Source organism: Arvicanthis niloticus, chromosome X, assembly GCF_011762505.2.
Source record: "Arvicanthis niloticus isolate mArvNil1 chromosome X, mArvNil1.pat.X, whole genome shotgun sequence".
Taxonomy (NCBI): domain Eukaryota; kingdom Metazoa; phylum Chordata; class Mammalia; order Rodentia; family Muridae; genus Arvicanthis; species Arvicanthis niloticus.
Genome location: NC_047679.1, coordinates 63,868,107 through 63,885,465, shown reverse-complemented (window position 1 = coordinate 63,885,465; position 17,359 = coordinate 63,868,107). Strand labels below are relative to the sequence as shown.

Sequence of the window (17,359 nt, the reverse complement as noted above, 5' to 3'; positions counted from 1 at the left end):
AGACACAGTGAAACTAACAGAAGTAATGAACCAAATGTATTTAACAGGTACCTATAGAACATTTCATTTTAAAACAAAAAATATACCTTCTTCTCAACACCTCATGGTATCTTCTCAGAAACTGACCATATGTCACAAAACAGACCTCAACAGATATAAGATAACTGAAATAATCCTATGCCATCCTATCAGAACATCAAGGACTAAGACTGGTCTTCAATAAGACAAAAAAATGGAAAGCCAACATACACATAGAAATTGAATAGCACTCTACTCAATGGTAACTTGGTTGGGGAACAAATAAAGAAATTAAAGACTTTTTAGAATTTAATGAAAATGAAGGCTTGTCATATCAAAAAATATGGAACACATTGCAAGCAGTGCTAAAAGGAAAACTCATAGCTCTAAGTGCCTACAAAAGAAGCTGAAGAGAGCATACACTAGCAGCTTGATAACACCTGAAAGCTCTAGAAGAAAAAGGAGAAGAAATAATCCAATTCAGGGCTGAAATAAAACATGTAGAAACAAAAAGAACTATACAAAGCATCAACAAAACCACAAGCTGTTTTTTGAGAAAGTCAACAAGACAGATAAACCCTTAGCCAGACTAATTGGGGCACAGAGACCAGTATTTAAATTAATAAAATCAGAACTGAAAGGGAGACACAACAACAAAAACCAAGGAAATTCAAAATATCATCAGATCCTATGACAAAAGCCTATACTCAACAAAACTGGAAAATCTGGATGAAACTGGAGAGTTTTCTAGACAGATACCAGGTACCAAAGTTAAATCAGGAGCAGATAAACCATCTAAACAGTCCCACAACAACTAAAGAAATACAGTCATTAAAAGTCTCCCTACAAAAAAAAAAAAAAAAAAAAAAAAAAAAAAAAAGCCTAGGGCCAGATGGTTTTAGTGCAGAATTCGATCATACCTTCAAGGAAAACCTAATACCAATTCTCCTTAAACTATTACACAAAGTAGAAACTGAAGAAACACTTCTCAATACGTTCTATGAAGCCACAGTTACAATAATACCAAAACCAAACAATGACACAACAAAGGAAGAGAACATCAGACCAATTTCCCTTATGAAAAATGGATGCAAAAATATTCAGTAAATTCTTGCAACCCGAATCAAGAACACATCAAAACAATCATCCATCATGATCAGGTAGGCTTCATCCCAGTGATGCAAGGATGGTTCAATATATAGAAACCAATCAACATCATCCACTATATAAACAATCTCAAAGAAAAAAACACATGATCTTCTCACTAGACACTGAGGAAGCATTTGATAAAATTCAATACCATTTCATGGTAAAAGTCTGAGAAAGATCAGGAATCTTACGGCCCATATCTAAACAGAGTAAAAGCAATATACAGCAAGCCAGTAGCCAAAATCAAACTAAATGCAGAGAAAATTGAAGCAATCCCACTAAGATCAGAGACTAGACAAGGCTGCCCACTCTTTCCCTACCTATTCAATATCATACTGGAAGTCCTAGCCAGATCAATTATGCAACAAAACGATGTCAAAGGAATACAAGTTGGAAAGGAAGAGGTCAACTTTTCAGTATCTGCAGATAACATTACAGTATACTTAAGTGACCCAAAAGTTCCACTACAGAACTAAACATGATACACAACTTCAGGAAAGTGGCTGGATATAAAATAACTCAAATGTATCAGTAGCCTTCTTCTATTCAAAGGATAAAACAGGCTGAAAAAGAAATTAGGGAAATGACACCATTAACAATAGTCACAAATAATATAAAGTACCTTGGTGTGGAATCTAACCAAGCAAGTGAAATATCTATATGACAAGAATGGAAGTCTCTGAAAAAAAATTTGAAAAAAGATCACAGAAGATGAAAAGGTCTCATATGTTCATGGGTTGGCAGGATTAATAAAGTAAATTTTGGCCAGGTTGCCAAAAGCAACACACAGATTCAATGTAATTACTATCAAATTTCAACTCAATTTTTTACAGAGATAGAAAGAGCAATTCTCAAATTCATTTGGAATAACAAAATACCCAGGGCAGTGAGAACTATTCTCAACAATAAAAGAACTTCTGGGGGAATCTCCATCCTAAATCTCAAGCTATATTACAGAGAAATAGTGATAAAAACTGCATGGTATTGGTACAGAGATAGGCAGGTAGATCAATGGAATAGAATTGAAGACCCAGAAATGAAACTCACACACCTATGGTCACTTGATCTTATGACAAAGGAGCTAAAACCATCCAGTGGAAAAAAGGACAGCATTTTCAACAAATGGTGCTAGTTCAACTTGGAGGTCAGCATGTAGAAGAATGCACATCAATCCATTCTTACCTCCTTGTACAAAGCTCAAGTTCAAGTGGATAAAGGACTTTCACATAAAACCAGATACACTGAAACTAATAGAAGAGAAGGAGGGGAAGAACCTCGAATACCTAGGCATAGGGGAAAAAGTTCCTAAACAGAACACCAATGGCTTATGCTCTAAGATCAAGAATTGAGAAATGGGACCTCATAAAATAGTAAAGTAACTGTAAAGCAAAGGACACTGTCAAAATGACAAAATGGCAACCAACAAATTGGGAAAAGATCTTTACCAATCCTACATATGATAGATGGCTAATGTACAAAATATATAAAGAACTTAAGAAGTTAGACTCCAGACAACCAAATAATCCTATTAAAAATAGGGTACGGAGCTAAACAAAGAATTCTGGACTGAGGGATCTCAAATAGTTGAAAAGCACCTAAAGAAGTGTTCAACATCCTTATTCATCAGGGAAATGCAAATCAAAACAACACTGAGATTCTACCTCACACCGGTCAGGAATGGCTTAAGATCAAAAACTCAGGTGATAGCAGATGCTGGCAAAGATGTGGAGAAAGAGGAACACTTCTCCATTGTTAGTGGTATTGCAAGCTTGTTACATCACTCTGGAAATCAGCCTGGCGGTTCCTCAGAAAATTGGACCTAGTATTACCTGAGGACCCATCTATATATAACTCCTGGGCATATTACCAAAAGATGCTCCAACATATAACAAGGACACATGCTTCACTATGTTCATAGCAAACCTCATTTATAATAGCCAGAAGCTAGAAACAACCCAGATGTCCTTCAAAAAAGGAATAGATACAGAAAACTGTTGTACATTTATCCAATTGAATACTACTCAGCTACTAAAAACAATGGATTCATGAAATTCTCAGGCAAATAAATGGAACTGCAAAATATCATCCTGAGTTAGGTAACCTAATCACAAAAAAACACACATGGTAGGCACTCACTGATAAGTAGTTATTAGCTCAAAAGTTCATAATGTCTAAGATACAACTCACAGACCACAACGAAGCTCATGAAGAAAGAAGACCAAAGTGTGGGTACTTTGGTCCTTCTTAGAAGGAGTAACAAAATATTCATGGTAGCAAGTAAGGAGACAAAGTGTGGAGCAGAGACTGGGGTAGGGAGTGTCTGGAGACTGCCCTACCTGGGATCCACCCCATGTGCAATCTCCAAATGTAGACACTGTTGTAGATGCCAGGAAATGCATGCTGACAGGAGCCTGATATACCTGTCTCCTGAGAGGTTCTGCCATAACCTGACATATACAGAGTCAGATGCTCAGAGCCAACCATTGAACTGATCACAGGGTCCCCAATGGAGGATTTAGAGAGGATTGAAGGGGCTTGTGGCCCCATGGGGAGAGTCACAATACCAACCAACCAGAGCTCCCAGTGCCAGCCTGGCAACACACATGGAGGGACCCATGGCTTCAACTGTATAGGTAGTTGAGGATGGCCTTGTCAGGCATCAATGGGAGAGGGAGGCCTTGGTCCCTGGAAGCTGCATGGCTCAGTATCCTGGAATTCGAGAGCAGGGAGGTGGAAATGGGTGGATGGGCGAGGGTATACCCTCATAGATGTAGGAGAAGGAGGGATGGGTTAAGGGGTTTCAAGGGGAATGGGGAAAGGAGATAATATCTGAAAGGTAAATAAATAAAATATCTAATAAAATTAGATAATGGAGCTGGCAATTGCAGTCAAGCATTTGAGACATTTGTCAACAATTTATTATTGGGATTACTTATAATCCTCAAAGACAAGTTATTGTGAAAGGGGCCCATGGGACTTTAAGACAATATCTTCATAAAATATAACAAGGGGAAGGTATATCCCTGTATACCACAAATTTATTTAAATCATGCTCTTTCTATTTTAACTTTTTAAAAAAATTTGGATACCAAGAAACTTTCTTCTGAGTATCTATGGCACCCATCAACTAGGCATACTTATGCCTATGGAAAGGAAGAATCCACTTACTGGCATAATGCATGATCCCAATGAAGTATCTAATATGGGAAGAGGGCATGTTTGTGTTTTTTCTGCAGGATGCTGAAGGAGCACAGTGGTTGCCAGAGCAACTGGTAAGAATTGCTGTTCCTGGGACAAAGAAATGATGCTGACCTGTGAACTTTTTAAGTGCCCTGACAATGGTGACTGGGAAGCTGTATTGGACATACGTTCCTGACCCACCCTTTGCTTTCATATATCCCAGATGGGACAAGCTGCCTTGCCTCAACTTTTTACACCTTGTGGACATAGAATCAAGAAGAGAAGTTATAATGACTCTTGTATTTTTCTTAAAATTTGACCAGTTATTCGGACTCAATCAATTAATCTAGAAATTAATCCAATATTAGAAATAACAGTCTACATTTGGACAACTTGATCTGGACATTTTCAGAGACATATTTGGAAGTTAGCTGCAGTTCTCTATGATGTTATGTTAGCAAGAGATAAAGTTGGAACAGGTTCTGGATTTCAAACAAGTATTAGTGCATGTGATCAGGCTCTTTTAATTATCAAGTTAAAATTACTTTTGTTTCTTCTACAGTATTTATTGTAAGTTGGTTTGATTGTAAACTTTCTAATTGTGTTAGTGTGTTTGAAACCTGTTTTTACAGGCATGTCTGTTACAGAGGTCTATCAACCAGCTTTTGTCTTATTGCCCTGATTATTACAGAACCTTGGTTTTCTGGAAAAAAAAAGCTTGCAAGTACTGGAGAAGTGAGTCTGGTTTAAGTAGAAGGGAGAGGGTAATGGGCTTGATTACTGCTCGTATAACAGCTTTAGTTACTTAATTGCTAGCCACCACTGCTTCTGCAATTGCTGTGACACAATAAGTTAAGACAGCTACTTTTGTTAATCATTTAGCCAAAAAATGTTCTAATATGTTGAATATACAAGAGGATTTAGATAGAAGTTTGGAACAATGGATTGATGCTCTTTATCCTATCAAATTATTTGAGGAGTTCAAAGTTTAAGAGTAAGGAGCCATCTAGAGTGTCATGCAAAATACCAATGGAGTTGTGTTACTTCTAAAATGTACAATGATAATGCTTATAATTAGAAAAAAGTTTAAAGTTACTTGTAGGGTGGTTTGGCATAATTCTAACACCTCTCAGGATGTTTTAACTTTGCATAGTGAGATATGACATTTAAAGAATGCTGCTCTCCTGAGCTTTGATGCTACAACTAATGCTGATAAAATTTTCCATGGCTTTGAGTTCAGTATTCCATTTTGGTCAAGCTTCAAGAATGTCATAAAATAGCTCCATCATGCTACTAGCCCTTTTTGTCCTGGGAATACTTTATTCCTGCCAAAATGTGTTAAAGCTTGTCTTTAACAACATCAACATGCTGGCAGACAAAGTATATGACCTGATTTTAAAATGAAACCCTAGAGAGACTTATTAATTTAACAGACTGGCAAGACAAGGATGGGTAAGATTCTGCACAGAGTCTTACCACATAAGGCAGAGTGCATTGCTTTTGATAATGCACATTCAATGAAAGTAAGAAAGGCATTCTGTCAGAACAACCTATGACAGGCTCAGCCTGGTTTATGCAATAAAAAAGGGGGTGATGTGGAGAGCTTTTGGGGCTCCTGACAGGAATCTGACTTTGGCCAAGACAAGAAAATGGGATTCAGGCAGCAATCTGGCATTAGGTTAGAACAAAAGAAGTAATTTCAGGTAAGAATCTAAATCCTAGGCTAGAACAAAGAAGTAATTTCAGGCACAAATCTCAATTTTAGGCTAGAACATGGAAGCAGGCTCAGACATGAAAATGACTTTGGCTAGAACAGGGAAGTAGGCTCAGATATTTTGGTCATCCTGATAAGCCCTTAAAACAGTGATCATGGGGAATGATTAAGGGACTGTTTATTGCCTTGCTTGTCTTTGACTATTGTGTTGATTGTCTTGCTTGTTCTTGATTATTTGCATTGATTTTATTGCTAGTTCATCAACCTAGAACTGAACTTAATACTTTCATGAAATTAAAATGGTATAAAAGCAAAGGGAAGAAGAATGATGGGTTGGGATTAATGGGGGGGATGGAGAAAGGGGATAACATCTGAAATGTACATAAATAAAATATACAATTAAAAAAGAATTGGGCAACCAAGCTTATGCATGTGATCATTTAAACTACTCAAAGTAAAGAAAGGTCCTCAATAAATACTTGCTGATAGAAAAATATATTTTGGGTGGCCCCGTGAAGAGAGCAACAATACCAACCAGCAGAGCACCCGGGGTCTAAACCACCAGCCTAGAAGCACATATAGAGAGACACATGACTCCAGCAGTATATGAAGGGGAGGATAGCCTTGTTGGCATAGGTGGGAGGACAGGTCACTGGTACCCTGAAGGCTGAGCACTGATGGGGGGGAATCTGAGTAGGAGGGTAGGGAGGGGGGCTAGGGGTAGGTGGATAAACACCTTCATAGAAGCAAGGAGGAGGGGGGTGGGATAAGGGGTCCTGGGTGGTGGGGGAAATATGGTAAGGGATAAAATTTGAAATGTAATATTATATCCAATAAAAGAGGGGGAAAAAATAGAAAGCAGGTAGAACCAACATTCTTAAAAAATGTCAGCCCTCTTAAAAAAAAAAAACTATCTTGATACTAAAATTTTTTTGAGAATTGTATGTTGCAGAATGATCAGCCTTGGGTATCTACTCAACAAGCAAGCTGGGCAGACCTGCTCAAACACTGATGTCCGGGAATTCCATCTGGAGGCAGCAAAGACACAGCACAGAGATTCTCAATTTGCTCTTCCCCCCCACTCCTCTTCTAATATCTCAACGCCCATAATCAGCTGAAGAAGCTAATGAAGAGTCAGCGCCCTTATTCCCTGGGCTTGGGGACTAAGGTGGTAAATGTTGGGCTGTCTCTCTAGGGAAAAGTAGTGGTTTTGTCGGAATAGAGAGGATTAGCTAGGGTTTATTGCATAGCCAAACTATTAGTAGAAATCTGTATAATTAAATATCAGATGAAAATATAAATTCTTAAATGGCACCAATTTACTTTGTTTACAAATTTTAAGGTTTTCATTGGCATGAGCTTCTTAGTGATATAAGAGTGAGCGAATATTGTTACTCTCATAGGCATTGTACCAGTATAACACATTTAGGAATACAAAGCTTAGACCCAGTCCTTCTTTAAACTTTTTTTTTGACTGATTTGAAGATGGTCAGCCGGGAGTTAAGGGACTATAGCAAATTCATGATTGGAGTTTATTAAAGGGTGTTCTCTATGTTTTATTTAGAAATAGCTGAGTGGAGTTAACAGGGCAAACAGTCCAGATTACCTTACATGGATAGTTGGTTTTCCAACATCAGAATCCTTAGAATTGACATGACAACATTCCAGTATTAATGTTCATTTTAGTAGAGGACCTGTCCGCTCCGGACAGCTTCCTATATGAATTCTAAGAAGAAATTGAGCAGACCTTGAGTTACTCCAGTTGTGGTGAGACAGCCACTAGGCAAGAATGGCCACTTTCCTTCTACAGACAAATACTGTCCAGAAAAGGACACACTTGCAGAATAGTCGACTGATTATATCTGCCTGACAGAGTAATCAGCCCTTAATAATCAGCAGCACTAAGGTCTGTCAGAAGATCCTGGACCAGAAGGAGAAGACAGATGCTCCAATGTTTTGAAGTAGAGCGAGTGTCCAGGTGGTCAGACTGGTCCTTAAAGTGGCTAAGTTTTAGAAACTACGATTTGTGCTTCCCACAATTATAGTTAACTCAGATTCTGGATTTCTGATGGGGTTGAAACATATAGCTATTGACCTTAAGAGAAAAGATTTGAGTGGATGGTCGTCAGCTGACATTCATCCTAAAGCCAGTCAGAACTAAATGTTCTTGTTAGAATAGATGACAGAGGAGCTGGTTAGTCAACAAAAGGATGGACTGGGTATTAGGACTATCCGTACCTCACTGGTACAAATTGGCATAATTATGCTCTAATTGTATTTTGAGAGAAAAGTTTCATTTTAACAGGAAGGGTGATGTGTAGGAGGAGCTAGGGTAGGACGGAGATATAGAGAGAAGAAAAGGAGTAGAAGAGGAGAAGAAGAAGGAGAGAAGAAGCTAGGTGATGAAAGAGAGAAAAAGGGGGGAGACAGGGAGGCAGATATTCATGTATCTCCACCAGTCAAAGATAGTTGTTATATCTAGGTCGGGTCAGTGGGTTACACCTCTGATTGAACAATTCCAAACTTATAAAGCCTATGATTAACATTTTTTAAAAAAATGTATAAATGCAAAAAGGAAAAGGGGGCATGGCATAGGGGTTTCCTAAGGGGGTTGTGGGGGAATGGGGATAGGGGATGCCATCGGAAGTGTAAATAAAATATCTAATAAAAAAATAAGAAAAAAAGAAAAATATATTTTATCATGAAAGAAGTTCTTGATTAGTAAAAGAGTCTACAGTTTTTATCTTCTTAAAGCAGTACTAAGTATGCTCTTAAACCCTATTTTTAAGTTTTGATTATAAAATGATACTTCTAATTCTAGGTAAGAAGACAGCTTTCTAGACCATTATGTACAATTTTGCAATTTGAAATGAGGTGTGTCACATGGGCATATGAGAATACTCCCAGGAAATATGGGTTATTAAAAGAAAATCTCAGTGCCAAGAACAGCTTACCTCTCTGTAACTTACAGGTCAGTTAAGCCTCAGAAGGTCTATCATTACTATTCTTTGTTGCTATTATAACTAGCTGGTAAGACTCTAATTTATGAAGACACACTATATTTGGCTACAGAACAGAGATATAAGTATGAAATTGAGTAGAAATTTATCTCCTTGATGGCTAGCTTTCATAGTACTACGAAGTGCTATTGAGGAAAAACCTCTCTAATCTTGTTCAATACTAGCTAACTATTGCTACAACAACACTTTCCAAGTAAGACATCCCACTGGTGCAATACTGGTAAACATTTTTATAGAATTATCAGCTGCTCTTTAGTTTATTTGATACCTGGTCTCCAGGAAGGAATTCATGTCTGGTATTATAAAAAAATGGTCAAAAGTATGACTAGGCAAACCATTGTTCCTAGGGGGGAAACTATTGATGTCTTACTAAATGGTCATAATGTCAAATACCTTTCTAATATTTATGTTCATATCCACAGACTTATGCTACTCTCAACGTCATCAGAGAATTTTTTATTGTAAAGAATAGTGGTTAATACAAAGACTCCTAACTGTCCAAATATTGAGAATAAGTGACTATGAAATGCTTAGCCTATGGGCTGCCTTGTCTGGCCTCAATGGGAGATGTGCCTGGCCTGTAAAGATTTGATATGCTAAAGTATGGGGATACCCAGAGGGCCTCTACCCTCTTAGACAAGATGCAGAGGAGATTGGGAAGATGGGAACAAGGGTGGGGAGCAGCATTCAGGATTAAGTTGAATAAATAATTTAATGTAAAAAAATGCTCAGCCAAGTTGGAACATCTAAATTAACCTGCCCTCAAGGCTCTGAGAACATGACCAAAGAGGGGTAGAAAGAATACAAGAGCCAGGAGTATAGTGAAATGATGTAAACATCTGGGTTTCTAGATATGATATGCTGATGCATCCATAAATTCACAGCATCTAATGGTTACCTGTAAAAGATATCTAAAATATTAAGAACTAAGCATAGATGGGCAATGGGTTCCTCATGTGACATTCCTAATGGATGAGCTAATGACACTTGATGGATGGTAAGGAATGAAGACTCACTTTTCTTTTGGTGCATGTGGCCATTATTTGGTTGTTCAGATTACAGTGAATAATTCAACTCACATGTGTGTATGGTCAGAAATAACTAGAATTTTTTTGCTATATAAATAAAAGGACATGAAGTTGAAAGAGATGAAAGATATTTTGGTGGAAGGGTGGAAGAAGGTAGAGGGAGGAAGCAAGAGATTGATATAATCAAGATGCATTACTTATATATATGCACAATTTTCAAAAATAAGAAAGCAGCAATTACTTAAAACAGAACTATAAGTCAAATACAGGAAGAAAACACAGTAATCAGAGAACATAGCAATCAAAACTTAAAACTAGAAAGGTACAAAATGGAGATTTATTTAGACCATGTAGAAAACAAACACATTCCTTGCTTCTAATTCATCTTTTGTTAAGTAGAAAGATTAATAAAACAGAGAGAAACACCATAACTCACCTTTTTACGAATACGAGCAACTGCTTGTAGGAGTATATCCTGATGGTCAGTTCTGACTATCCCGAGATCATTAAGTTGCTTCCTGGTGATGTTAAATAACCTTTCTCCATTGATTTCTGCACTTTCAAAAACTTCTCCATATGAAAGAAAACTGTAATCCAACTCTATGGAAGAAAAGAGGTAGAGATATCAAGGAAACTTATCCTTATAAAGTAACTATACAAATCTGCTAACATAAATTGATTACATTTTTTCATAATGAATGGATCACTTATAGTTTGCATTCCAAGAATCTAACAATGTCAATTTTAGTTTGACATGTTAAAAAAAAAGATCAGATTTTTGTAGGTGCTTACAAAAATATTTAAACACAAAACTAAATTTAAAAAAGAATTGTCAAATATGTAAGAACAATCAGATTATAAATGCAGTTGGATTTATAATCTATTAAATAATGTATAAGAGTTAACTGAATTGAGATAAAATGTGTTTCTAATTGGGAGCCCTCTAATATATGAAATAATATAAACTATAATTTTTTTAGTTATTAACATTATTTGCCTCTACAGTTATAGACTATGTATATACCATATAATACAAATATCATATGGTAAATATAATTTGATCTATTCAAATATGATAGAAAAATAATATGTTGAATCTTTAAAAAGAAAAGAAAAAATATAGTTAATAAAAATTAATTATTTAAGGATATATCTTACACAAACTGCTTCATAATACTAAAGAAATTCTAAAACTTCTTATACATAATTAGTGAAGTACTGCTGTCATATCATAAATCTATATGTAAACAGAAGCAATATGATAAATAAATAAAGATTATTATGTAGAATATGATGGAGGCAATGACTTAAGGTGTCAGAACATGTAAAGTTGCTGAACTGAATGGGTGAAAACAAGAGAAGTCATTGTAAATTATAGAATTAGGCATTTTTAACCATGAATAAATTATAATGTAAATTTTCAAAATTAACATAGTTTGTTTGAAATTTAATGCTGAACTTTTCTTTACATTAGTATGGCTAGAATTCTGGGCACTAAAAATGTACCATGATCAATACTGGCTCTATTTATTTGCTTCTTATGAAATAATTAGGCCAGGCTACTGTTTATATTCATATTTTAAATGATTTACTACTTAGAAAATATAAATAAAATTTTATGAAAAATATGTAAACTGCTTTGCAAAACTTGTTAAGTAGTTTCCAAGTATGTATTTTATTGCACTAATATACTAATTAAAATCATGTTTGCATTCTTAACTATTGAAAGGAGCTATCTTAATGCTCTCTATTAGTTTACTCTATTTAACTTTTATTTCAATATGTATTTTAAATATATATATTTTTCTTATTTGAAGTTTTATCCTATTATTGAATATTCAGGACAAACTACTCTTGATTAGTCAAAATTAGTAATGGTTGTATATGCAATTCAACTCCAAATAGTGAAGCTACCTATCAAAAGTCAATGTCCCTAAGGGCAGACATACAAATCTCATTTCCCACCTTTCTATTTGGTGTTCTAAAAACTTCATTGTTCTATAGGTCACTGATATCAGCTTATTTGCAAGTTTACTTTCATTTATTAATGGATAAAAGTTAGCCATTAGATCTGGAAGACTACATAGTGTATAAATTTCTAAAACAAATTAGAAATAACAGGAACAAGCTATAAAAACTGTTGAAAGCTAAACTATCAGTGTAATCTTTTTCATAAGTTATAAATAAATTCTATTTCACTATGGTAACTAAATATAATAAAAAGGTAAAATGTTATTTTGATGTTAATAACTGAGTAGAAAAAACTGAAAGTATACATATTTATGTCTAATATAATATTAATATTCTTATTACTTTGGTGTTCATATAAAATTGAAATTGTGCTCAGTAATCTAGAACATTAAAATCTTATCTGGAATCATTTTTGTTTTCCTTTCTTCTTGGTGAAAATTACTGAGATACTATAATTGTAAAGCCATTGCAGATTTTTATATTAGAATATAATATACTACCAACAAAATTATCAGAATTAAGAAATTATATCATATATGTTTAATAGTCTATAGGTGAGTAAATATTTGTAGATGCAGTAAAACTTAAATTTTTTCCCTACAATAGAATTGTTTACCTTTTCTTATACAAACTATTTTATTGAAGTTTTCTAGGAAAGTATGTAAGTATGATAAAGCATATGAATTTGAGAACATGATCAACAGATTTATCCAGCTACAACCTGTACATCTGGATCACAATTTATTAAATTTTTTTATTTTTTATTTTTATCATTTATTTTTTCCCAATTTGCTTTTATAACCATTTTAATTTTATGCAAGTATTAAGGTCAGTTCTAGGTTGAAAAACTAGCAACACAATAGATGCAAATAGTCAAAGAACAAGCAAGACAATAAACACAAATAATCAAAGAAAAAGCAGGGCAATAAACAAAATTCCTTGAACACTCCGGTGATAACTGGTTCCTAAGAGCTTATCAGGATGACCAAAATATCTGAGCCAACTTCTCTGTCCTAGTCCAAAGTCATTTTCATGCCTGAGGCCTACTTTTAATTCTAGCCCTAAGACAAAGATTCTTGCCTGAAATTAGTTCATTGTCTAGCCTAGGATTTAGATTCCTGCCTGAAATTACTTCTTTGTTCTGGCCTAAGATGTAGATTCCTATCTGAAATTACTTCTTTGTTCACAAATTTTTAACAAAGCAAAATATGTACTATTTTGGTCTTCCTTTGTGTGATTGATTAATTAATTAATTACATTAATTAACATATCTCTAATTAACATTTCTAGCTATGTCTATTTTTTGAGAAAAGCAAGAAGACTAAAGAAAATCTATCTCAAATATACGATAGATTTAACATGAAGAAAACATCTTTACATTTCCACAGTGAATCAGTATATCACTTCAAAGCAGCAATATCCATTAAAGGTAGAATGTTTACTCAGAATATCTGACATGCAAGGTTTCAGATGTAAAACCACTGTATTTTAATATACTTTCTCACAGTCGTATTTTCAATGTTTAATTTACTACCAAGAATGAAAATTATAATCAAGTATAATGCTATTAATGTAAATATTTGTTTTTCAATATGATTTTATGGCATATTTACCTACTCAGAGTTTGCATTTATATCCCATGTCACTTTACCCCCAAGAGCTTTCTATCAATAATATTTATTTGAAAATTACATACATTATCAGTACTGGTTTTTAAAGTTATTCTTTTACATATATGTATATATGTGTACGCATATGTATGCACACAAGCCTCTGGGCACCCATGGAAGCATGAAGACAGTATTACATCCCCTGGAGCTGGAGTTATAGGATGCTGTATGTCACTCAGTATAATTGCTGGGAACTAAACTCTTTACTGCCAACAAAACATTTAAAACAGTACCAAACAAATAAAGTTGGCTTGGCAGTAAAGAACACTTGCACTGTTTTCAATGTTTTGTTACACATCACTGTGCACATGTGTTTGTGTAAATTTTAATTCTAGTTTCCTGAATTGCAAAGTAATTTATGTAGCTGTGAGCATAATGTATATACATAAGAATTTAAAAATAAGCCACCAAGACTTAGCTGGGTGCTTTGTCTATGAATAAAAATGATCAGTGTGTGTGTGTGTGTGTGTGTGTGTGTGTGTTTGTGTGTGTGTGTTTTACCTTTTAATAGAAACAAAAGCTGCTTTCCTAATATCAATGATTGTACATGTAAAAAAGAAGCAATTTTGATGTCTTAATAATGATTGCTACCATTTTCACAACTCTTCAGAATAAGAAAAATTATGAGTAATTTACAGATGTAAACTGACTCACAGAAATAATTCACTTACAAAAGGACACACAATCTAATAAGTAAATAAGTCATGGTTTCAATTGAATTATTCTTTCTGTTTATTTTTGTTTTCTGTGTTAGTTAGAGTCAGAATTTCACAAAGCCTAGCCTGGCCTTGAATTTGGTATGTAGCTTTGATTTGACTCTAGACCTCATCTTTCAAACTCAGTGTTAGATAAGCTGGGATTTCAGGTATAAATTTCCATATCTGGCCAAATAAACTGAAATAGTTGGACTTCTAATCTCATCCTCTTAACCACTATGCTATAATACTTGCTGTAATTGAACTATTTTGAGTTTATAAATGCTTTCCATGACACAAAGCAAAAATTTAGAATGTCATGTTTGAAGACAGAAAGAAAATCACAATCTCAGTTAAGTAAGTTTATCTGCCTATCCACACCTTTGAATGTTTGGAAAGAGCATAGTCCATTTATATACCTCATCATTCCTGAATTTCATTAGTTTACCTATCCAACAGATATGTATTGCTACAAATCATATAGGAGAGGAAGAAGCACAGCAATATTTACTTTAATGAACTTATAACTTAGTTTCATATACCTAGGAATAGGAACATATGCAAAGATAGTAAGACCTATCATAGTAAAAAAAAAATGGTTTAGACAGGTGAGAAAGACTATAAATGGTGATCAAATATAAGATAAAATGAAATGAATGAATGCCTTGAGTAATATTTCCATGCAAATATTTTATAAAATGAAATCATAATTCCATACTCCCATCACTGTAAGTTGAATGTAATTTTATATATTAATTAATGCTTTATGTTCCTATAACTAACCATATTGTATTTTACTCTATTGTTATACACATTTATGAAACACATGGTGATCTTTAGATGTATATATTAGGTCAAATTATTTAGCACATCATGATTCAAGTACTTATTTTTATTTTGAAAACATTTAAAATTACTCTTAGAGATCAATCCAAATTTCTATCAATGAATAAATGAATAAAGAAAATATGGAATATCTAAGTAACAAAGTATGATTTAGCCTAAATAGAAAATATTGCCATTTGACCAACACAAACTACCATGAGAAAAAAAACGTTATCTGAAATACACAGGAATGAAATATAAAACACAATGTTGTTTTAAGCTTAAGTTCTATTTTTATTTGTATATGTAATCTGATTTGGACTTGAAGAGATGAAAATGTTGCACATAATTTCATGAAAAACTATCTCCTATTTCTGGGTTGTATTAGTAAGAACTTGACAAAAAATTTTAATCACCACTACAATTATAATTACAGACATACATATAAAGCCAAAGGTAATTCAAGTTTTATGATATGGCAGCAAAAATTACATTTATATATGTTTTATAAGGGTAAGCACATGTATGTGTGTGTATGTCTTTTATAAAAGGGGAGAAGGCCAAAAATTATCAAATATATTTATAAATCCCTTTATTGACTGATTTTCAAGAAGTACATGTTTGTCAGCATTTTAGTCAAAAATTTTATTAAGTTAGTAAGTCACTAAACATAAGCATGGAGTATAAACATCTATGTAACTGGATATAGAATCATCTCAGCAGGAGGGAAATAATATCTGGTACTACAAACTTAGCTAACTACCCATGGCTGTTGAGGTCATAGACCTGAAAGGAGAATCTACTACTACCATTTCCCAAAAACAGTAAAATTCCCACCTGCATTCTAAATACTTCCCATTGTATCCACAAATAACTTTATCTCTCACCTATCCAATAGAAGATTCTCTTTTTGCAATACATGGAGCCTAGCCCAGAGATCTGCAACTTGGCAAAATTCAGAGAACATCTTACTGTGGGGTATCCATCCACTCTCTACATACAGGTTTAGGGAATATTGCAGTAGGGGCAGAAAGACTGCGAGAGTCAAAGAATCAGGACATCTACTACTAAATAGTGTCTTCTAGATTATAAGAGCCTGAGGACCATGACATTTCCTATGAAACAGTGTCTTCTATAAATGATATGGCCCTGTCCCTAAATAAAAATTGACAGGCAATTAACAGCTGCTAAAACTGAGAGAATCAGTTAAATGACTCTAAGATTTTAGATGCATTAGAAATTTATTCAGTAAATCATAAAGTAGATGCTACAAATAAACTGTCTCATCAATAATAGAACTAAGTATTTAAATAAAAAAAATGGTGAATGTGTCCCTCACAATAAAGAAGTTAAATAACTCAGTGATATAGTCACTTGACTATATAGAAGTTCATATTTTCTATGTAGGCTCTATATATTTCTTTAAAAGACAGAACATCATAATAAATGTGATATTGTATAAAGATTACTGAAAATAGTTTTGTCAATGTATTTGTAATATCTGTCTAATATTTTCTATAAATCCACCAGTTGCCCCAAGTACTTCTGTAACTGAAAGCTGTTTTCTAGATTCTAATTATTATAAATGTTTAATTCAGAGGCATGGATGGCAAATATATATCAATTATCTTTTTCTTTTTCATTCCTGTGTTAGATATTAACTTAACCATACCACCATTTCTCAAGATTCAACCACAGAATAGAACACTTCTGAAAGACTGAATTTAAAGAAAGTTCTATTTTACTCCTTGTATTTGTAAACATTTTTCTAACTATTGTACCAATTAAATGTATTATCTCTCATCTAGCAGACAACAGACCTAGTTCCTTAATAATTCCCCAAGTGTAACTTTTACCTTCTTCTGTTCAACAGATTTCAATGCCTGTATTCTACTTCCTACTAACTAAATTTGTAGTATTTGATCTTAAAGTCTTTCATAATCTAGTTTGACTTACAATTACTCCCACCCAGAAATTATATTCCAAATAAGCTAAACTCTTTAATATTCTCAAAGATTCCTGAATTTTCCCATGTCTATGACTTTATCACTTCTTTCAACATTCCAGAGAATGTCTCTATCTTCTCACT

The 17,359-nt window shown here is 34.1% G+C and overlaps 1 protein-coding gene across 1 annotated transcript in view; it reads right to left on the bottom strand.

Annotated features, from left to right (window-relative positions):
- LOC117694996 (uncharacterized) overlaps positions 1 to 17,359 on the bottom strand; it is a 352,556-nt gene that overhangs the window by 288,967 nt on the left and 46,230 nt on the right. Inside the window, 1 exon segment of the mRNA XM_076918452.1 lies at positions 10,546 to 10,709. Coding sequence (XP_076774567.1) covers positions 10,546 to 10,709 — 164 coding nt within the window.